At 34.0% G+C, this 23,489-nt stretch overlaps 1 protein-coding gene across 5 annotated transcripts in view; it reads left to right on the top strand.

Moving 5' to 3' along the window:
* The first annotated feature begins 1,419 nt into the window (after positions 1–1,419).
* The window catches only part of Gabrg2 (gamma-aminobutyric acid type A receptor subunit gamma2), an 88,397-nt gene continuing 66,327 nt past the window's right edge, over positions 1,420–23,489 (top strand). For all 5 annotated transcript variants that reach the window (XM_034636345.2, XM_034636346.2, XM_034636344.2 and 2 more), the window contains exon 1: positions 1,420–1,526. In XM_034636345.2, coding sequence (XP_034492236.1) covers positions 1,420–1,526 — 107 coding nt within the window. The remainder of the gene's footprint in view (positions 1,527–23,489) is intronic.

Genomic DNA, 23,489 nt, shown 5'->3' with positions numbered 1-23,489 from the left:
AAATTTCATTTCTGGAAGAGTTTTTCTTGAAGAAAAAGTACCACTTTAGAGACAACTTCCTTATACTTTCCAGGAAGAGGTCCGATTCCTCTGAATCTCTTTATGAACACCTTGGTTATGGCATGTTGGCTCTCTGGGAACCAGGCAACATTCCTCCATCTTCTTCCCCTTGATGAGTGAGTGGGGTTTCCTCTGTGATGGATGATCTGGGTTGGCATTAAAAAGGGTATCTCCATTCTATCAGTATCCATGGCAACATTCTACACTAGAAGGAAACATTCTAATACCACTCATCCACCCCAGGAATGTTTAGAATTGCTACTAAAGGACCCAAAATTTTCAATTCTCATAAAAGAAACAGAATTCCCTCTGCAAAAAAGAAGGCCCCTATTGTGTGGTCTATGTTCTTTGCTCTAGCAGCTATCTGGATGAAATTGTCTTCTTCAGTCTTCAAGGAGTTCATGTCTTCACGTTTTCATTGGAGTTGGAGAGCTGAAACAGTTGAAATAGAATCCTGGGAGCATAGAATGTTCCCATGTCTTGTAATCCCATCTGCATTTTCTCCCTTCACTCAAATTAAATTCACCAAATCCATCTTCTTACAGGATGGCTTATAGGAAAGCAGCCACTTTCCCCAGTGCTTCCCCACCCCCAACAATGTAATCCTGATTTCTAAGACTACCCAATTTTAAATTAAGGCTTCTTGGCAGATGTGACAAGACAAACCTTCTGTCATTAGTGATGTAGTTTATGGACTTGCTAAAGCAGCTCTTCTTTCCATGAAGGCCAATCCTTACATGTCTGTATGCATAGAAGGGTTAAAAAGCAGTGGCAGGATGCCATTCATGTGTTAATTCCTGCTGCAGCAGCATGCATCATTTCCCCTTTGACCTCTGAGTTAATCTGCGTGATAATCACGCAGAGCTTCTAGTGATTTTTTCCTTTCTTTTAAACACACACACACACACACACACACTGCCCTTATTAAAAGGAAAAATAAATAAATAAAAAAAGAAAAGAAAGAAAACAAAGCAAATAAATAAAACCTAAAACGATGGAACTGGGGGAGTTCGCGTGAGTGTGAGCAGCATGAATGTGCGTGCTTTTCTCTATTTGTCTCACTGTGCATCTCTCCCTGTGCCCTCCCCCTACCTCAATTATATTATTCCCCCAGACTTGGAAGCCGCTGCCTGAGCTGACGCTTTGATGGTATCTGCAAGCGTTTGTGCTGATCTTATTTCTGCCCCCTGAATATTAATCCCGAAGCTGGTAGCAATACATCTCCCCAGTGACGGGACCTACTACAGGCAGGTGGGGGGAGCCACCATCAAACCATAAGCATAATAATAATACAAAGGGGAGGGATTCTTCTGCAACCAGAGGCAAGAGACACGAGAGAGGAAAAAAAAAAAAAAAGCGATGAGTTCGCCAAATATATGGAGCGCAGGAAGCTCTGTCTACTCGACTCCTGTATTTTCACAGAAAATGACGGTGTGGATTCTGCTCCTGCTCTCGTTCTACCCAGGGTAAGATGTGCCTTTTTAGGCGTCGTTTTTTTTTCCCCCGGAGAGGTGGGGGGAAGGGGTGGGGATGTGGAACTAGGAAGACCACCCAGATTTAAAACACTCGTCTAGGATTTGGGGCTTTATAATCTGGGGCAGAGTGAATATATGGGGCGGGAACAGGAGGGATGAAAGAGGAAGGTTACGTTCGTTTATTTATTCATGTATTGGATTTTATTTTGGTTTTGTTTGAGAGCGGTAAAGCTATCCCTTTAGACTTGGTATTGGGGGAATAGCCTTTCTCTATTACTGCAGTGCGATTTGTCGAGGTGGGCTTTTGCTGCACACGCCTGAGGATGAGGCCATGTTGAAGGCATTTGGGTGGGGGTCTGGGGGAGAAAACTGCAAATCGGGTCCTGGCGCACACAGGAGAGATGTTGTGAGGGAAGATGGGGGCGGGGGCAGCTCTGTTTCTATACACCAAAGTATCCCTTGTTCCTGCACCTGGTTATTCAGTTAGCCAGGTTTTCTATCCAGCCCCATTGACCCTGCAGCCGACTTCCTGATGGGCAAACATGGTTCAGCACCAAGGACAGCGGTCCTGCTCAGGGCCCGATGGAAGGCGGCTTGTCAAACCTGATAGAGCATCTCTGAATCTGCACAGGACATCCCTATAGTCAGGTAGAAGGCCCGTGGAGCCAAGGAGCAAAAATAAAGCCTGGAGACCCTGCACTGGTTATTGCTACTCCCTCCCTGTGGTGGATGGGAATGTAGTTGAATGAATGCTCAGGGGAATACATGTCTGCAAGAGTTGGCCTTGCTGCAGTGTTGGAAAGCATGCTGAACCAAATGAATGTGAGGCCAAAATTCTGAAGTATGCATTAACGTTTTATAGCATAGCTGCACTGAGTAGAAAAGAGGAGGGGGGAGGGAGTCCTAAAAATCCTGAGCATGAGTGTGCTACAAAGTGTCTTGCATCTAAATTCTTGGAACTTTCCTGAAGCTGGAGCATTAGGGATAACCCTCCATGTAGTATAGTAAACCACTCATCTACCTACATAAATAGCCTCTACCATATCTCAAATTCCAACCAGGACCAAAGGCAGGTTAGAGATCCACTATTTACATTAATTATACTCCTCTATTTTGCTATTTTTAAATAAAACTGTATAAGAATTACCCTAAATTGCCTTACTCCCTACCCCCTAAAAAGAAAAACAAATAGCCATAGAAGAAATCCAGACTACCCAAAGGTTCTCTTGGGAGTTAGCACTCTTAGATAGTAGTTGTAACGAAGCTGGAAGGAATGGGGGTTAAGCTTCATTTTACTTTTGCTAAGTGTATCTGGTCAACTGCTTTGGTCCCCTGCTCTCTAGGATGGGTGATGGAACATGCAAATGTCTGAAAAAAGAAGAGTTTTAGGCAAAACAAGGAGAAAAGGGATAAGTTTGTAGATGCTGACAAAGACAGATCTGTTCAACTCCTCCAGTATTTTTTGTATTTTATTCCTTTTCTATAAAATAGAATACACTTTCATTAAAAGTGTAAGATTAAGAAGTTTACTCAGAAAAGAAGAGGACCTTTTTGAAAATGGTTCTATGTGAAATACATTTTAGTGGAACCCTGGCACAATAATTTTTCTATTCAAAATTCACACACACGTTTTCCTGTTTAATGCTATATATGGTTCTTCATCTTTCTTAGAGAATTAGGGAGTTCATAGTTGCTTACCAATAGAAAGTATCTTTCCTATATTCCTAGAGTTGAAGAAACCTGTGGATTAAAACCTAGACAAGATATGGGGGAATACATCTTTCTTTCATACTCACTTCAAATAAATAATTTTATAATTAGAAGGGTTTATATTCTTATATATTTAGTTTCTAACAGTTATTTTTTAACAAAAATTAATTTTATTGTTATTTATAATACTACAGTATTTAGGATGGCTCATTGTTGTAACAGTCCCACTTTTTTTCTAATATCATATGAAAATCAATACCTTATGACATACTTTATTTTTCAATTATAACAGAAGTAGCCCAAATGAGCTTTTAAAGGAGCTTCAAGAAATGAGAATATGTGTCATGAAAATATCTCCAATAGAAGGATTTTTAAAAACATTTTCTCAGTAGCAATCGAGAATGGAGTCATTGCAGCTTGGTGCAGAGAGTGTAATCAGAGTTTCAGTTTGCTGCAGTCCCATAAACAAGCAATTTGAATGGCTGAGTAAGACTGGATGCAAACATAAGCTTTGATGTATGAGGCTACCCTGAGAAAGAGCTGAAAAAAAAAAATAAAATAAAAACTTGGAAACTAGGAGCCTTTGAGTTTAAATACTAGTGGTAGAATCATATAGAAAGTTGAAGTAAAATAAAACAAACATTTAATTGACATTTTAAATTTACAAATTTCTAGAAAAAAACTTTCACTCCTTATGAAAAGACTACACTCATTAGATTGTGTCTACATAAATATAAAACAAATAAGAAAATAAAACATTAGAGTGAGCAGATTGATAACCAATATCTTTTCTCAGCAATTAAGTAGTTCTTTTCAAAACTCAAAATCTTCTGAAATGTCATGTATCTTGCTTGCAGTGCTGAAATAAGAATCACCCAAGACTTAACCAAACTAGAGATTGCTATGCTATACACTAATGATTTTGAATCATGTGCCTGAAGTAGAGTCCAGAAATATGCATTTTAAAAGTACCCTAGAACTCATTCAGAAGAGGCCTATACTTTTCTGACTTCCAAAAGTTTATTTATCACCTCATTTAATATTTATGAATGAATACTTTGCTTTTTGATATTTATTATTCAGATGGGCATAGTGAATCAATTTTGTATCCAGACATGTTTTACTCTTATATAAATCATTAAGTATACTATACAAACCAAAAGAAATGATGAATACTATAAAGAATTTCAATAAACCCACATAATATATAAAAAGACAGTGCCTAAAAAACCCCAAAGATATATACATGTATAAATATGTACCTAAGTATGTTCATAAATTCTATTTATTTATATCCACATAGTGATACAAATAAGTTTTACATATGATTTTGTAATTCTAATTTTATAATTTTTTAATCCAACTTGATTCTGTCTCAGTAAAAATATCATAAGAGAAAGAAAAATAATTAAAATACAACAAAAATTATTTATGTTAAGTAGGAAAGACATTTATTTCTACTATAATAAAATCTCATAATAGAGTTAGGGTGACAAAGAATTGTTTTCAAAGATAGATCGAGCAGAAATGAATTTTATTTAATTTTTGATAAGTTGAACTAAAGATTTATAAATATTTTATCTTCCTAGATGTTGCTGAGTAAAAATGCTTCAGGTGACATTTTTGAAAGCTCCTAAAGTTTGCTCTTTATCCCATGATTTAATTTCACAGAGACTTTAACCTATAAATTATGACCATTCGCATAGAGAAAATATTGTGAATTTTCAAACAAACAAACTCTATTTACTTACGTAAGTACTCTCTAGGGATAATTTTGTAATTCCTTTACTTCCAAATGTTTCACCTGGTTTTAGATAGAGAAAATCACATTTCCACAGCATATTTAATTGCTTTAGTGGTAGGCATAGTATTATAAATAGTCTACAGTGAGGCTGGGATTGTGGCTCAGTGGTAAAGTGCTCACTTAGCATGTGCGAGGCCCTGGGTTCAATCCTCAGCACCAGATAAAAATAAATAAATAAAATAAAGGTATTCTGTCCAACTGCAACTAAAAATAATATTTAAAAAATAGTCTACACTAAAATAAGCACCTGAATAATAATAAAAAAGGAGAAGAAAGAAATATTAATGACTCAGAGTTTCCCAGAATTTAGTTGCCAGTCACTATCTAAACAAAATGAGGACAGGAGGCTGGAGTTTAAAAATTATCTTTTAATTTAAACAATTAGCTTCATAAATGTCTCTCTGATATATTAGATTCATTTTTTTAAAGAGAGAGAATTTTTTTTATTAGTTGTTCAAAACAATACAATGATCTTGACATATCATACATTTGACTCATATAGGGTATGAATTTTCATTTTTCCAAGTGTACAGATTGCAGGATCACATTGGTCATACATCCATGTGTATACATACAGCAATCCTAGTGTCAGTTGTATTCTGCTGCCCTCCATATCCCCCCCTCCCCTCCCCTCCAAGAGAGAATTTTAATATTTATTTTTCAGTTTTCGGTGGACACAACATCTTTGTATGTGGTGCTGAGGATCGAACCGGAGTTGCATGCATGCCAGTCGAGCGTGCTACCGCTTGAGCCACATTCCCAGCCCTTAGATTCATTTTTAAATAGTCAATCTCCTCAAAAGAACTGTCACAGAATATTTAATTTAAAACAGAATTTAAAATTTGTTTCATGCCAAAGATTTCCACCCAAATGGGAAGGAAGTTAAGACTGATGTTAGTGACAATATCACTGTTGTAAATACTGTGTTACTAGGGTCATGGCTACCTCTCTGCTGCAATTCCCAGCCTTTCCAAGATAGACTATTCAGAGTTTAAGTCAGTGTAAATATCTTACGACCTTGCCATGTGACTACACTTGTAAGAAAAGAGTATTAAGAAATTTAAACTGATAAAAGAAACAGAGAAGGTAATTATTAAAAGCTCTAAAGTATAACCAGTTACCATTATATATATAATACATATATATATATATATATATATATATATATATATATATATATAAAATATGGTGAAGAGTCAATGTGCATGTGTGTGTGTGTGTGTGTGTGTATACACATATATATGTATATACATATTTTTAATATAAATATATAGTTAAACATATACATATATATGCATATACACACAAATACATGATACAAGGCGGTTTGAAAGTATGAATATTTTCTGGATTTGAAAATGCCATTTAGCTCTTTTAACCTAGTAGTAGAATGGTGTTTTGTGCTGTGCATATGTGGTTCTGCAGACTGAACCTGGACTTTGCTCATGTGAATCAGGCACTGAACCCCTGACCTTCATCCCTATCAGGATGTACTCTCTTTGAATTTACCAGAATAAAGTGTTCCATCTGGAATATCCATACAGATTGAAATCTTGAATCTTAGAGCACTTGCATTGTGAATACACCATAGTGATCTAACTTCTAGACTGCCTTAATTGCAACTTTTAATCAATCTCCTGTGATCAATTTGGCAAAAATAATTTGTAGAACTGCAAGTCTGTCATTCCAGTAAAGGCTAATTGTATTGCATCAACTTTAATATTTATAATCCTGAGTCTATTTTCAGATGACCAGGGTCTAGGACAGATACTGTAGATGCCATTGGCCCATTGACTAAATTAAAGAGTTCAATTTAATCTATTCTGACACTGGTTTGAGAAAAATCAGTCTCCACCAATTACACCATTACTAAATTGTATCTTATTATATTGTTGAAAAGCTCTATATAGAAATACTTAAGAGGAGCTTGCTATTTGTTGTTTTGATGAGTTTAGGAACATATTAAATGACAATATTTAGTTGCTAAACCAGAATTACATTTTGAAAATTTATTTCCCCAAATGACTGTGTATATGTAAGTAAAGCATAATTTAATTTGCAATTCATTCATTATGCAGGAGCTTAACTACTGCATGACATCTCACCTATAAAGAGATCTTGCCATCCAGTGAGCAAATTTGCAGGATAACATGTTCAATGATATTCTTCAGTTTCCTTCCCATGTTAGTCAGCATTTCATAACTGTGACCAAAATACCTGATAAAAACAAGTTAGAATAGGTAGATTTTATGTTGGGATCATGGTTTGGGGTTCAGTCTATGGTAAGCCTGCTCCATAGCTCTGGGCCTGAGGTGAGGCAGAACATCATGGTGGATGGGTATGGCAGAGGAAAACTCAGCTCGCAGCAGCAGGAAAGTGGGGGGAGGGTCAAGCAAGTACCAGGGACAAAATATAATCCCTATGGATATGTCCCCATGACCTTCTTCCTCCAGCCATGTCTCATCTGCCTACAGTTACTACCTAGTAAATCCACTAAAATTATTAATCTATAAATTAACTAATGAATCAATTAGGTCACAGCTCTTATGATCTAATAAGTTCACCTATGATCATTTCTACATTACCTAGCATGAGCTTTTTAGGGGACATCTCTCATCCAAACCATAATACTTAACAAACATTTTAGAAAAAATGCAAGACAAAATTGAGTAAACTATACTGAATATTAAAATATGAATAATATCACCACTTCAGTGTCTGGATATGTATATTTGTAATACATAGATGTTAAAGGATGATGTACTTTTATCATCTTAGTACAAGCAACTGCTTAATTATCTTTTTTGTGATAACAATATTAACACACTTAAGTTTTAAAGTCTAGAGGAATTAGAAATTTTCATTTCTAGAAGTTGAATGGAACTTTAGTTTTTTACAAGAATGTCTATATCCCCATTCTGTTTTTTCTCAATAGACTTGTGTTAGATAAAAAATATTTTCTGCTCATGAGAATTGTCAAAAGTGACATACAACGAAGTTAAAGAACTTGTTCAAGACTCTGACTCTCAGCTTCAGGGAAGGATTAGGATACATCCTGTTGCAGTCCTAGTGCACATGCCACATTGCACAAGTATAGCCACTCTTTTTCTAACTTAGATTATTTTGAGAAGCAAAAGGACTCTCCAGTTTCTCTTACTGGGAGGGTTAATTCTTTTTATTTGTTCCATATACTACAGGATAAATATCCTTGAAAAGGAATAAAAAGCTCTTTTTAAGTTACACATTAGCGGCATAGGGTAAAAATAAAATATTTAACTCCAAATCATATTAATCCCTATAGTATTATGCTATAAGTACACAAAATATGGTAATAATACTATGTTATTATAAAATCATTGTATAACTCTGCATAGATAAAGTACCATGTAAATAAGTAGCACTTATTTATACTCTCTACCCATTCATAAAGAAAACCATATGAATACCAAGTAACATAGCACTGAAGAAAACAAGGGATAATTTTTAAAGCAATGATCCTTAGTAATAACTGAAACCCTGCCATGATCTCAAATCAGTTGTAGAACCAAAGTCTATATAGTAAGACAAATATACTGTGAGTTCTTTAATTTATTTAGGCATATTTAGGTAAAATGTCTCAAACAAATTGAATGTACTACATCCAAATTCATTATATATTTTTGGCCTAAAAAATAAATGATTGACACAAAAGTGTTATTTTTTACTGGTTATCAGTCCTTTTATAAACTGCTTTTGAATATACATAACTGGAAAAAACATGTATATATAAAATTATAAATAAATGTCAAATTTCTCAATTTATTAAAGGAATAGAATTTAAGCCAATTCTTCTCTGGAGACTGTGTGTGTAATTCGGGGTCAGCAGAATCCATGGTATGTACCATCATAGAGTTTACATTCTCACACAGGGGATGATAAGTAATTACCAAAAAGGTGTGCAAAAAATTATTAAGCTTTAACTCAGGCAAATGCTATACAGGAAAGTGACATGTCTTCTTGGCAGAATATAGAGTTTTATTGTAATGAATGCACAGGAAGGAGAATCTGAGCTTCCCAAACTAGCAGAAATTCATACAAAATCAATTAACTTGATAGTTGGAATATTCTGATATTTTTCATGTCAGATTTGTTGCTGTCCTTTGCAGACATTCTCATTTGAAAAGGAATTTTTTTGAGAAGTATAGATTTCTGAAATGTTCTGAAGACTTGTTTTCTTTAGAATTTAAAAAAAATATCTATGCAATAAACAAATCTATATTAAGGACAATTTTAAAAAGCACCACTGAGGTATGACACTATCCTTACAAAGACTCAATTTACTAATTATTAACTGATTAATCCATTTTGACTCCAGCAACTTCTCACACAATAGTCAACAGATATACACACAAAAAGAGATCTTCAAGCTATTTCCATGAAAATGGAACTAACTTCTTACTTTTATCTTCCACTGATACAACTTCTCTGAGTCTGTGGTAATTCCATGTGAATATCAAATACGATAATGAAGAAACCATGACCACTTTAAATGCACATATCATTTGTGAGCTGAATTTATCTTCATAAATATTAAGGCATGTTTACTTGGATACACTAGAACTAAGACATGCATGAATTTCTTTGGAATTTTTGAGTATTAAGTGAAAAATATACTATGTACCAATAAAAATACATAAGGAAGGAGATGTTAGTGCCTTGATATTTTCCAATATTGATCTATTTTAACATTTCAGTAAGATAGTAGAATTTTAACTACATTAAAAAGATTGAGTGCATTTGTATTCCTCTTAAATGACTCCAAAAATTGAAACAAACAAAAACAAAAACAAAACACCTTTTTAAACTGTGGCTACATTCAGATTCACTTCTCCTTTTTTAATAGCTGCTTCCCCCCGCTATTTCTTAGTAAAGAAAATTCAAAAGGATAATTTTAGAATCTGTAACAATATTTAGATGTTTCCAGGTAAAAATTATCCTTTGACTGAGTCATCTCCTTTTAAGTTCCTCTTTGCTGATAGAACTCTATATTCATGTTTTTTTTTAATTGTGCTATGTTTAGTAAAATACCTCTTGAACTTTTTCAGATGTGTATATTTAGAATTAATTTTGGTTCAATTTCAAAATAATGTAAGATATTATTTAAATCCTTCCTTTATAAACCTCATAAACCAATATTTTTTGAACAAATTCTTGAAAATTGAGTACTTTTAGTCTATACCCAGATAATATGTACAATTTAAATTAACTTGGGTGACTTCCTTAACCCTACGACCAAGAATTATTTTATACATAGAAGATATTTGATGTTTGTGTACTGAAATGTGTGATATTCTCTTCTAAAAATATGAATGCTAGGCTTGGTGGTACATGGCTGTAATCTTAACAATTTATGAGGTTGAGGCATGAGCATTGCAAGTTTGAGGCCAGCCTCAGCAACTTGGTGAGGCCCTTGGCAACTTAGCAAAACTCTCAAAAAAAGGACAGGGGGTGTAGCTGAGTGGTGTAGCACTTCTGGGTTCAATCCCTAGTACAAAAAATAAATAAATAAAAAACACTACCACCACCACCACCACCAAAAAACACCTGACAATAATAGAATTGTAGCCACCTGTAGGAATTAGTATTAATCCAGATATATATAATGCTATGCTTTCTGTTTTGAGATGATATTTAATTGGCCTGAATTTTCCCATACCTGATGTGTTCTGCAGCCAGGACTTGGAAGGGAATAGGTCCAAAAGTTGTGTTTTCCTTCAAACCTCACCTGTTGAGTCTCCCCTTCACTTGTGGACAATGTATTGGGTACACCTCAAAGCTTCTTGATTAACTTTAAGGTTGAGAATCCATCAGTTCATTTTCTGATATTAAAGTCTCATTAAATGAATCCTTGAATGTCTCGCTCAGTTTAAATCATCCTTCTTGCTGTTTTCAGGTTTCTGTAACCTCAGGCTTTTCCTTCCCTTTATTCTGCTGCCTTTGGCTTTTTAGGATCAGGGTGGGAGGAGGGAGGAGAGTGAACAAAGCAGAAAGATTTTTATTATCTCCTAACAGATGCAGAAAGACTGAATCATCTTTCACTGGTGGGTGAGGGAGAGTTTCACAGGCTCTATGGAGACAATCCCTTCCTCTGTCCCCCTGGAGTTCCTCAGCGTCACAGAATTGAGTGGACTGAGTAATGCTTCATGAAGACTGACAGTATGAGACATTCCCTCAACCCCATTCCAGAGATAAATTCGTCCTGAGTCTCTGCTAGTATTGTTTGTCAAATGGGCAATCTTTTCAAAATGGTCCTGCATGACTATCTTTGTAGCATCCACTTAGTTCATAGGAAAAAGGCAAAAGTGAAGCTCTTTCTGTCTCAGATTCATAATTGGGGAAGTTCAAAGCCAACAACTAATCTTTCTGTTTCTTCAGGAGAGAAACAGGCTATAGCAGTCTGTTCATGTTATAGAAAATGTACGCCAAATTTACCAAAGAATCCTCTATCAACCTGCTGTTCAGAGAGCATTAGGGAACAGGTATTTGAGTTTTTCTTTCTGGGGTAGAGTTAAGAATTTCCCTGTTAGTCTTCATTGTCTCAATTCTTTTTCTCTTGTCCTGAGCTGGTGGTGTATCCAGCACCACCGTGGGGAGAGGGACTATGAAATTGCACAGTTCATTCTACTCTTAGGTTAATAACCTTCTACTAGAACTCCTCTTTCTTTGAATCACTGAACTTCCATTATCTGGTTGAAAAGCAGCAAAGGAAAGGGAAACTAGAGCTGGTTTGTGGTCTGGTAGCAAGCTCTGCCTCTTCTTAACAGTGTACTACCTTTATGTCAAATGACAGTGAAAGTCTACTTGTCACCTGTTTTTCTCAGGTCTGAGATGTCACATATGATAACAGGGAAAGTCTTATTTAATATTGTGCTTCATAGGCAAAGCATTTTTTCAAAATATCCACTTTCTTCAAATGTTTGCTTAGGCATCACCTTCTCTATAAGACCTACACTAATCTTTCAAAGCCCTATTATGAACAGCCCTTTAGCCTATACCCCAATTCCTCTCAGTGTCTTTGGTATTATATTTTTCCTCAGTACTTAGTTGAAACCATCAGTAAGTAATTAGAAAATTTTTATTTTATTGTCTGCTGGTTTAGTATTTTAACTTTCTGTCTTAGCTTTAAACCAAGATCCATGAAAGAAGAGATGCTATTTTGTTGCACTAATACAATTCAGGCTTTTAGAGGGTGTTTAGCTCCTCATAGATGATCAACAACTACTTGTTTAATTAAATTAAGAAAATTACACCTTGTATTCTCTAAAATTTGTCCTCTTTTGAAAAAGGGAGGAAAAAAATATTTTCATCTTATCTGCTTTATCTCCTTTAAAGCAAGCATATATGGCTGTCAACTAAAACAGAACAAGCAAACAGGGCCTCAGGTGCAGAGTGGAGGCTAAGAGCACAGTTGTGGAAATCACCTGCCCAGGACCCCCTCTTCCAGCCTTTCCATTTACACAGTGACTTCCAGTCAACTTAACTGCACTTGCTCAGTCTCTTCGTATAAAACAGGAGGATTATAATTCTTCCCAAATTTACCTTGAGTTGTAACTGGCATGATACACTCCGAGGATCACATATATAGAAACATTCCTCATGCAGTGCTAGTATTGTGCCTATTGTGGTTATTGCTGTTTCTACAATAATGTCCTTATGTAATTCCCAGGCAAAGTCTTACAGGCACAAATAACCCTTCTACTCCTGTTAAACTCTAAAATGAGGGAACATACTTCAACATGTACAGTACATATTAATATATAGAATAATGTCATACATTATAACTGATAACAAGAATATTAAAGAATTTTATTTTCTTTAGTATATACATTGATTGAAGTGAGGATTTTTAGGCTATACAAACATTTGAAAAGTTTGACAAATATTATAAAGATCTTTCCTATAAAACAATTTATATTCTTTTACTATTATGTGAGCAATTTTTGAATTTTTCAGTCCTTCAGCTTAACCTGTATGAAAAAGTGAATTGTGTCAATGTCTCTAAGTTTCTAAAATGTCTGTATTATTCATTTTAAGCATATCATTTATGTGACCTCAGTGATACTAGTAATATTTCTAATAATATGGATTAATGCCTCACAGGGGCAATAGTCAATTGCATGAGACTCCTTCCTTAACACAACTTACCTAACTACATGTAAAGAAAATTTTTTTTCCCAAAATAGTATGCAACAACTGACATTGAGTTGCTAAGCAAAATTACTCAATTCATGATTCAGAGCAAACTTGGGTTGCTAATCTTGATGGACAAGTCTATTTTGATCAGCATGAAATGAAAGCCATGGTTGTTGAATCTGCCAGAGAGGAATGAGGAAGGAGAACATCCAAGCTGCTATTTTGTTATTCAAGGTCATGACTAACTCTCCATTTTACTTTGTGCCTCTTAGATTTAAAAATTAAAGAAAAATCATCCATCACCTAGGTTACTGCCTCAGCACCCAAAATACCTTTCTGATACCAGTTTTGCTAATTTCTGATACCGATTTTGCTAACTTCCAACTCATTCCCAACATAGCAGAGAGAATTTCTCTCCCCAACTATTCCTTAAAATAAAGACATAATTCAGATTCAACAAACTGTTTATAATTTAATGAATAGCTAGATGGGTTTTCCCCTATTTTCTCTTTTTACTTAACATAGGTTAGTTTTTCTTGTTTGTGAACCTCATATTGATGAAATGAAGAATGTAGGTATTTTTTGTGTGTGCCTGGTTCTTTGGTTCAAAATAATGTTTTTGACATACAGTAATGTAGCACACATCATGTGGTCTTCTTTTATTTCTACAATTGCATAGTATGAGTTACAATGCATTGACCATTATTTCCTTGGTGCTTGCAGTGTGAGGTTAATTGAATAAGGCTACCATGAACATTATTATGCACATGTTTTTGAGGACACATTTTAATTTCTCTTAATGAAGTTAGTGGGACATGAAATAGGCATATTTTAACATAAGAAATTAACAAAAGTGTTTTCCAGTACATGGACTTAAGGTTTTTCTAAATTCTTACAGCTTTAGAGATTATTTATCTTTGTAATAGCTACATATCTGATAATATCTTTGCTTGGGAGTTTGAGGCAGGAGAATCACAAATTCAAAACTAGCCTTGGCAACTTACTGAGACCATGAGCAACTTAGGGAAACTCAATCTCAAAGTAAAAATAAATAACTAACAATAATGATCTGGGGATATGGTTTGGTGGCTAAGCACCTGTAGGATAAAAAAAAAAGGAGTAGAAGAAGAAAAAATTCTTTTCATCTCAAAATTTCTGAGAGAAAGGAATATAGGAGTGGCTTAGCTAAGTGGTTGTGATTCAGGACATCTCATGAGCTTGCAGTCAAGTTATGAAACAGGGTTCTGCAGACATCTGAATATGCTGGACAATATGCTTCCAAGTTTGCTCCTAGGTGGCCATTGAAAGGAAACTCTAGTTGTTTATGTTGAGGGCTCTTTGTGGGTTTGGAGATATGGAGAAGAAACAAGAAACATGGAAGCCACAATCGTTAAAATAACATCTCAAAAGTTACATGCCATTTACTTCCAAAATCTGCTGTTGATAACAGAGACCAACAGGTGCTGAAGATGAAGCATTGAACAAGGCAGGCCTCACCCTTCCTCTGTGGATCTCATATTCTAAAATAAAGACATGGCTTTTTGGACACAATAAAGTATTAAATATAATAATATACTGTAAGCCTGTATTTATAAACTTACTTATAGACAATGTTGTATCTATAAATTGATTTGTTTCACTTATTGACTACGATTTAAGGAACTTGTGTAAGTAGATACATATTTTATACTCATTTTTAAAACATGTAAATTCACATGATCATGTTCATTTTTTTCCCTAGACTGACATGGGACCTTATTTGACTCTTGTTGAGGGAAGCCCTGTTTGTTTGTTTGTTTGTTTTTTAATTTTTTAGTTGTAGTTGGACACAAACCTTTATTGTATTTTTTTAATGTGGTACTGAGGATTAAACCCAGGGCCTCACACATGTGAGTTATCTACCCCTGAGCCATAACCCCAGCCCTGAAATGTTTTTCAATGTGGAATGGAAACAAAAAAGAATGGATATATATATATATATATATATATATATATATATATACACAAATCTTTTCCTGCCTTCAATAACTGTTAACTGAATTCCTAATGCTTTGTTGGCCTGTTTTATCCTGGGGATAAAACAAGGAGACAGACAAATATCTTTATCCTCATGTGCCCTAAAAAGTGGGGGCAGGCAAACAGTGAACAATAAACAACAAAAAAATAACTTAAATTTGGGTAAGTGTCGAACAAATAACTAAGATGTGATGTTATGAAGAAAATCCAGGGAATTTTACTTTACATAGGATGTCAAGAAAGGGCATTATCAATAATGGATAAAAACAGAAGTAATTTCTAAAAAATTAAAAAAAGAGAAGTTGAGACTGTAAGGTGTTGAAAAGAAGCCAGCTATCACCCTTAGGATGAGAATGATGGCAGGGAATAGCAGGTGCAGGACCCTGAAAGGAAGAAGAGTCTTGTGTAATTTGGGACGTGAATGAAGGTCCAGATGACTCAAGGACAGGAACCAGGGATGGCAATTCCCTGGATTTGCCAACAAGAAGCTATTGCTAACAGATGGCCTGGAAGCCACAGTAAAACGTTTGAATCGTATTTCAGGTAGGGTGTGGGTCAGGGGAATTACTTCATATATACATACCACCCGTGTCTTTAAGGAAGAAGTGTTTCTACGTGATTAGAAGAATGGTGAGGGCTGCAGTTTTTCTACTGATCTTCAGGTGCCTGACAACATAACTCAATTATTGACTTTTAGCTTTCTCGGGATCTAGTGTCATCCTACATCCAAGAGAGACATAGAATCACTTATCAATTCTATTATTATACCGATCTTTTAAAAATAATAATTATTTTATGGCAGTTATGAAATTTTTGCACTAGATTGAACAAATGTGTTTATATAGATTTAGATTTGGAGAGTTAAATGGCAAAAACTATCTCTATATTCCAAAAAATTAACAAATTTTTCCATAAATTGATTGATTAAAAAATGTAAGGATTCACATAGGCAGAATTAATAAAAGTACACTTATTCATGCCTATAAATTTTCTTGCTGATTTAATATGTGTCCAGAATTACTGAGGAAAGTAAAATGCCAGGTACAATTTAAAAAAAAATCAAAAAAGTAAAATATGTGTCAAATTAACAAGAAACCATAGTACAATTTAAGTAACAAAATTTTCCCTTTCCTCAGGAAATTAAAAAAAAATAGGCTTCATTATTTCATATTTAATATCAGAAAATTTCAGAAGTATCTTATAGTAAAGGATATTTCTGGGGTACACCTATATGAATGCTAGCTCCCCTCTAAAATAAACTCCCTCACCCAACTCCTTTTCACTCACAACTTCTCCCCACCTTCAACTCCTTGCAATAACCAACCTGGTGTTCATCACTGAATATTGTTCTTTCAAGAATACCAGATAAATAGTATCATACAGTTCACCTTAAAGATTCATCTACGTTATTGAGGTAACAAATAAACACATGAAACAGTTTAACATTCGGAGCCATTAGTCATCAGGCAAATTCAAATTAATACTATAATATGATATCACTACAAACCCATTAGACTGGATAAAATAAAAACACTACCAGAAAGATCTAGTGTTAGTAGGAATGTGGACAATTGTGGCCCTCATACATTGCTAGTGGGGAAAAAAAAAAAAAAACAATATAGTTATCCTGGAGAACAATTTGATAACTTTTATAAGGTAAAAATCAAACACCTAATGTATTACTCATCAACCTGATTTCTAAATATTTACATGGGATAATTAAAAACTTATGTTCCAGAATAATAGCTTTTCAAAAGCAGTGATTTCTTTAGCTAAAATTATTTTTTTAGGAATGCTTACAAAAATGAACACATTAAGTTTCCTAGGTGAAATAGAAACTTCTTCTATTTTATTGGAGAATATATATAATTGTGTTAGTCATGAGCTTTAAAAAAATTTTAGTTGTAGATGGACACAATACATTTATTTGATTTATTTATTTTTATGTGGTGCTGAGGATCCAACCCAGTGCTTCACACGTCCTAGGCAAGCACTCTACCACTGAGCCACAGCCCCAGTCCGGTCATGAACCTTTCAAACTTATGTATTCTGCTTTGATATTACAGGTATTATGTACCTGAGGAATTATGTACAGGTATTATGTACAACTGAATTTGATACACTTGACTACCTGAGGATTGTGGAAACAGAGAGAAAATAATAACAAGAAAGATGGAAGGGAGGAACATGGATTCCATTGGGACCTCATTTTATAATCTGTGCACTAGGATTTCAGGCTTTCTAAATGTTTTAAAAATAATAACCAATAAAAACAGGAAGTTACCTTGTTATTTAAAACTTGTTATTTGAAACTTTGTTATTTGAAACTTATTTGAATTTACCTTGTTATTTGAAACTCTCTTTTCCATAATGCAAATTCTGAATGATTCAAGTTTTCTAGCCACATTATATAATAAAGGATATAAGTTTGGAAATCTGTAAGAGATGCAAATATCCCTTTTCTATTATATGAAACTAAAGTGCTTACTTAAAACGTGTTTAAACTTGAGATGAAGTTGATGAAGTTAGAATTCTTTCAGATTTCACTAGGACTTTTTAAAATTTTTTTTTCTCTTTTTTAACATTATTCCAGAATTCTTGCAACAAAAGTCATTTGGACTTTCCAAATGTATTCAGAAAGCACTAATTGGTGCTCATTCTCAATAAAGAACTTTTTTAAAAAATTAATAGTTCCGGGTGCTAAAACTACTGCTTAGCTCATTGGAAATCTGTGACTAAATGAGTGGATGAACATAAAATTTCTGTTATCTGGATTATTTATTATTCCTAGTTGTATAAATTTATGTTATATGAATATAAAATAGACTATTTAATGGAGGAGAGAAACTAAAGAAGAGAAACATTGCTAGCAACAAAACAGAAAAATAAATTTAGACAAACCTCATTAACTTTTAAAAGTGAGCAATAAAACCTTGACTTTGAGAAAATAATTTATCAATAGTCAAATAATTTAAACTTAAGGTAGTCTTCTAGAATTGGCTTTGGCCACAAGAATGGACCTTGAATTTTTATGACTTGAACTTAAAGATCAAAGGTATATCGTAATTTTGGAAAAGAAAGAGTCAAGAAGAGAAAGAAATATTCTTGGAATCATAGCCACTCAGATGTATGTAAACAGGTTGATAAAATTCCCGCTTGAAAGTGAAAGTGTATACAGTTACCTGAACAAATTAGCTCTATGGCTCCAGACATCTGGACATAAGGTAAAAATTGGAAATTTTCATTTTCTGTTACTGCACTGTAGAAGATAAAGCAGCAATACAAATTTTCAACACTTTTTCAATACAACTGAATTTGATATACTTGACTATGCATCTGAAAACACTCAAGTATTATATGAATTAGAACTGACTTTCATTCTCATCCACTTACTCTTAGTGACCTTTAAACAATCCAAGATCTAGAAAAGTTTAATCTTCTGTTCATATACCATTTGAAAGTGCACAGAGGTTGTATGCTGTGTTTGTGGGCCCTGTACAAATATTTATATGTCTGTGCATGATATATGTATGGCCTTTTTTTTATTAGAAAAGAAAGCAAAAGTTTTTTTTAGTTCCTTAAAATAATTTGTATTCTAGAAAAAAATGTCTTTCTTACAGAAATTGCAATTTGGAAGTGAATACAGAGGCACTTTGATAGATGTAAACTTGTGTCAAGTTGGAGGTGCTGACAGACAGATTAGTCATGCTCTGTCACATGAGAATGTTTTATTATTGTCTTGCCTTGTTATTTAAGTGTGCCTTTTTCTAGCTGTTCAGGTATTTGTTTGTCTCCTTAAATAGATGGGAGGTGTTTTGATATCAGCATAGTACTTTGTGCTTCTTTCCATCTGCAACTGTTTCCTGCATAAAAGAGTCTCAAATATAAGCTGATTAGCTAAGGATTAGGAAATCTAAATCTGTAAGGCATCATTTCCCAAATTTAACTGCCTTTATGGATTTTTACAACATCTACGTGATACATGGCCATTTATTTACTGAATATTTTTCATAAAATAAAGTACTATATATTTTAATATAATTATTTTATTTGATACAGTTAATAAAAGTCAAAACAAACAAACAAATCTGTAAATTTAGTGACATTTTTTTCCTAATGAAAGAAACTGCAAAGTAAAGTCAATAAAACCAAAACAATGCTATCAAGTTTTTTATAAGATACTTTTGTTTACCATATGCTATTGATCTCTTCAAAAATTAGATTAGTTGGGCTGGGGATGTGGCTCAAACAGTAGCGTGCTCACCTGGCATGCGTGCGGCCCAGGTTCTGTCCTCAGCACCACATACAAACAAAGATGTTGTGTTCACCGAAAACTAAAAAATAAATATTAAAAAATTCTCTCTCTCTCTCTCTCTCTCTCTCTCTCTTTAAAAAAATTAGATTAGCAAATCAAGGGTAGTGGCTAAAGATTAATTGCAGATAATCTGAGACTTTTACCTCAATATCATAAGATATGTTGAAAAAAAGTTAAAAAGAAAAAACTTTGTAATTATGTGTATATATATATATATATATATATATATATATATATATATATATATATATATTCGTGTTGTTGCTAAATTCTGAGAGCTTGTGTATGCCATGTTTTGGTAATTAATGACTATGACAACACTTAAAATGATCTATGTGACACTTGGAATTGTCTTGTGTTCTAGTGGCAGGTGTCCCAATTTTTTAATGAGACAAATACAGCTACTTAACAGGACATAAATATTGAGAATGAGGGTATTTTGCATTTCCAGTATACCTTGAAACACTATAGTAAGTTACATCTAAATTACCTAAGAACAGTTTCCCAAAGTGATTATTTATTCTAAGGAAAGAAAGATTGGAAATTCAAAGGGCTATGTCATATACTCTCTCAGTAGCTCTTAATTCTTTTCTCAGAATTAGTTGAATCCAGTGTCTTGGTGTCATCCTAGACCAATTACATTAGTATTTTAAGAGGATGACCTTCAGCATTGACATTTTCATGAGGTCCTTCAGGTAGTTTTAACATGGAGCCAGGGTTAAGAATGATTGTTCTGTACCCTGTTTAAACATTAAGTGTGTGCTGGACATTGTGCCTTCTAAATGCCTGATATGCATCATATAGATGAAGAAATGCAAAGTATTTCCTTCTTGAACTATTTCTTGTTGGTAAATCATTATATCCTTCTCTGGCATTAACTTTTAAGGTTTGCATATCTTTGGGGGTTAAAATTGATCTTGAACTTCTATAGTTGGAACATTGCAGGAAATGCAGAATCCAGTTGTGTCTCTGGAGTGAGGGAGAGGCACCCCCCACATTGGCTGAGCATGTGACCGTGTTTTCATTATAGTCCAAATACAATACAAGTGCAGTTGGTAAGATCTGCCTTCTTATAGGAAAAATGATACTGCCTGAGACCCACACACTTATGGACCTATTTCATGATACAGTTAATTAAAGTCAAAACAAACAAAGCCCACTTTAGGCTTTTAAAATTACACATTAGTGTAGAGTGTGCAGGATGACCCACCCCATTTACAGGTTATGAAATCGTGTTGAATGCAACAAAGTCCCTATAGCGTCTATTTCATTGAAAAGGGTGTACAAGTGAAAAATTGAAAATATTATATTCATTATTTTTTGTAAATAACCACATTAAAGTTCTTTATAAAAAGATAAATAGGATATACTACAGTTTAATAATTACCCATTGATGTTTCTTTCTAACTGCAATTTACCATCCAATCTTTTATATATATTCTGTTCAAAAGCCATAGATAGTTCAGATGACTTCAGAAAACATTTCATGGGTTAGCCTTGACTTACTTCATTTTAATCCAAAAAATATTTTCAGTGTATGTCATTTAAGTTTTCACATGAAGAGAATCAATAGCATTTAATGAAGACAGAGGATTTTATGCATTTGCATGTTCTAGAGGCTCCTCATCTGAGTGTTAGCTACAATTGTTCCATAGACACATATATAAAAAGAGGGGATGAATTTTACTAACTTTCGCAAACATTCAGTCTTCTTTAAAAATAACCCATACTCTCATTGATTCAGTAAATATTTTGAAAAGTATTTGTTGGGCGTATTAACAGGTGCCAGGCATTTGCAAGCTTTGGGAAAAAAAAAAAAAAAAAAAAAAACACTGTTGAACATAAAAGTTGCTCTTGTCTGGTGGGGCCTAATGTTCTGCTTCTAACCTTGACATTTAAATCTAATTATTTTAACCTTTGTTTTTTCTTTGGGGAAGTAAAAATGTATAAAAGTGCATAAGACAAATTCAGCTCAATGAGTTATCACATATTAAAATAAAAACTAATATAACCACCAACTGAGAGTGGAAATTAAATATTGCCAACACCTTAGAAAAGTCCTCATTATTTTCCCAGTTTCTGTACTCTTTCTCTGACTTCATAGTAACTGCTGTCCTTTCTTTGAGCATCTTAATTCTTTCCTGTCAGTAAATTCTATATAAACAGGAATATAACATATTTGTATATATATGAATGAATGTACAATATCTTTTGCTCATATTTTTTATTTCTTGAATTCATTTTTGCTGTATGTAACAATAATTCATAATTATGATTTATAAATTCAATAATTCATAATTCATAGATATCTACTGATGTATAATATTTAATTATGTAAATATGTAATAATTTATTCTTACATTCTACTGTTTATCTGGGCCATATCCATTTGTGTCAAGTACTAAGACAATAATGCAACTTTGAACTTTCTTATACACGTTATTTAGTAGATATGTATAAGCATGCATTTTCAGAATAAATCCAGGAATGGGATTTTGGGGCTATTATATATAGAGATGTTAACATTATCAGATAATGTCTCAATAATTTTCTTCCAGCAGTATATTAGTCCTAGCCACACCATAACCTCCCATTTTTCTTTGAGAAAGGTTAAAACAAAAGAACAACAACAATAAATAATAAGGGAACTAAAGAAAATGAACTTACTAGAACATGACCTCACAGGGATGATTTTCCCCCCTATCATATCCTTATCTCCTCAGTGACCACTGTGTTTTCCTTCTCCACATTTTTTTCTCATAACCTTCTCAAATGCCCCAATTTTCATGTGGTATCGGGGAAGCTCTATTCTCACTTTGATATTAATGGTAAGAGAAAAACTAAAATATACAGCATATCCTCATTCTCTAGTTATGGATACTAGTTTTCTATATATGATTCCTTCCAGGCTAGTGATACATAAAACGAGAATTTTTGAGGGTCTTTAAACAACAAGGATCTCACTCTTTTGGAGAGATCTCTTGGAAAAGTTTATCTCTGCTTCATTAGTATAAGCAAGGAATCATAGTGATGCAGAGTCTTCACCAGCAACTTAGGACCACATGGTCAAGTAAAGTTTGGAATGAAGCTGATGCCATGGAGAATGGAGGAGGAGAGAGAACAAATCTGAGTTTTTGAGTGAATAGGCACGCTAAAGCGCATCTTACCTCAGTCTTTGTAATTAGATGTGCCAAGGCTTCCCAATTTGGTTTAGATGTTCCTGAAACTTGCAATCAAAATTCATCCTGACAGACAGGTCTGGGGATGCAGTTTAGTGATAGAGTGTTTGCCTAGCATTTACCAGTGCTAGGTGTGATCTTCAGCACTGCAAAACAAAACTTTTTAAAAAGTCACAGACATTTATTTTATATGAGTCATTAATGACTATTAATAAAATAAAGTTTGAATTTTACATACTGGAATTTATATCTCTGATAATTGATTCAGTCAAATAGACACATGTATCAAAAGGTGTTAGACTAATGTCAAAGAATAGAACTTGGTGAGAGATAAGGAAGTCATTCCAAGTATGGCAATTTACTTTCAGAAAGTTTCACTCTCCTGTGTGAACATTCACATTCATGTGCACACCCTGCTACATTGAGGAACAGCCCCCTCAATAGGTCCTTTATAGGTCACTGACAGGTTGTTACTGAGAAATACAGAATGCCCTCTACCCCTGAAGTGTTCTATAGAAAAAAAAAAAAACTGGTATTCCAGTTCTGTTGGAACTGGAACATCACAATATTTTTTTTAATTGCTGTATGTATAAACGTGGCTGTATAACCAATGTGATCCTGCAATCTATACACGTGGAAAAATAAGAATTCATACTCCATTTGAATCAAATGTATGATATGTCAAGATCATTGTATTGTCACAATATCTTTTAAGACTCCTGGTTCTCCTGGAAGTACACAGTGATGTCTGCATCTCA

The sequence above is a fragment of the Marmota flaviventris genome, chromosome 5, assembly GCF_047511675.1.
Source record: "Marmota flaviventris isolate mMarFla1 chromosome 5, mMarFla1.hap1, whole genome shotgun sequence".
Lineage (NCBI taxonomy): Eukaryota > Metazoa > Chordata > Mammalia > Rodentia > Sciuridae > Marmota > Marmota flaviventris.
Note: the sequence above shows the minus strand (reverse complement) of the source record. Positions and strands in the feature narration are given on the sequence as shown.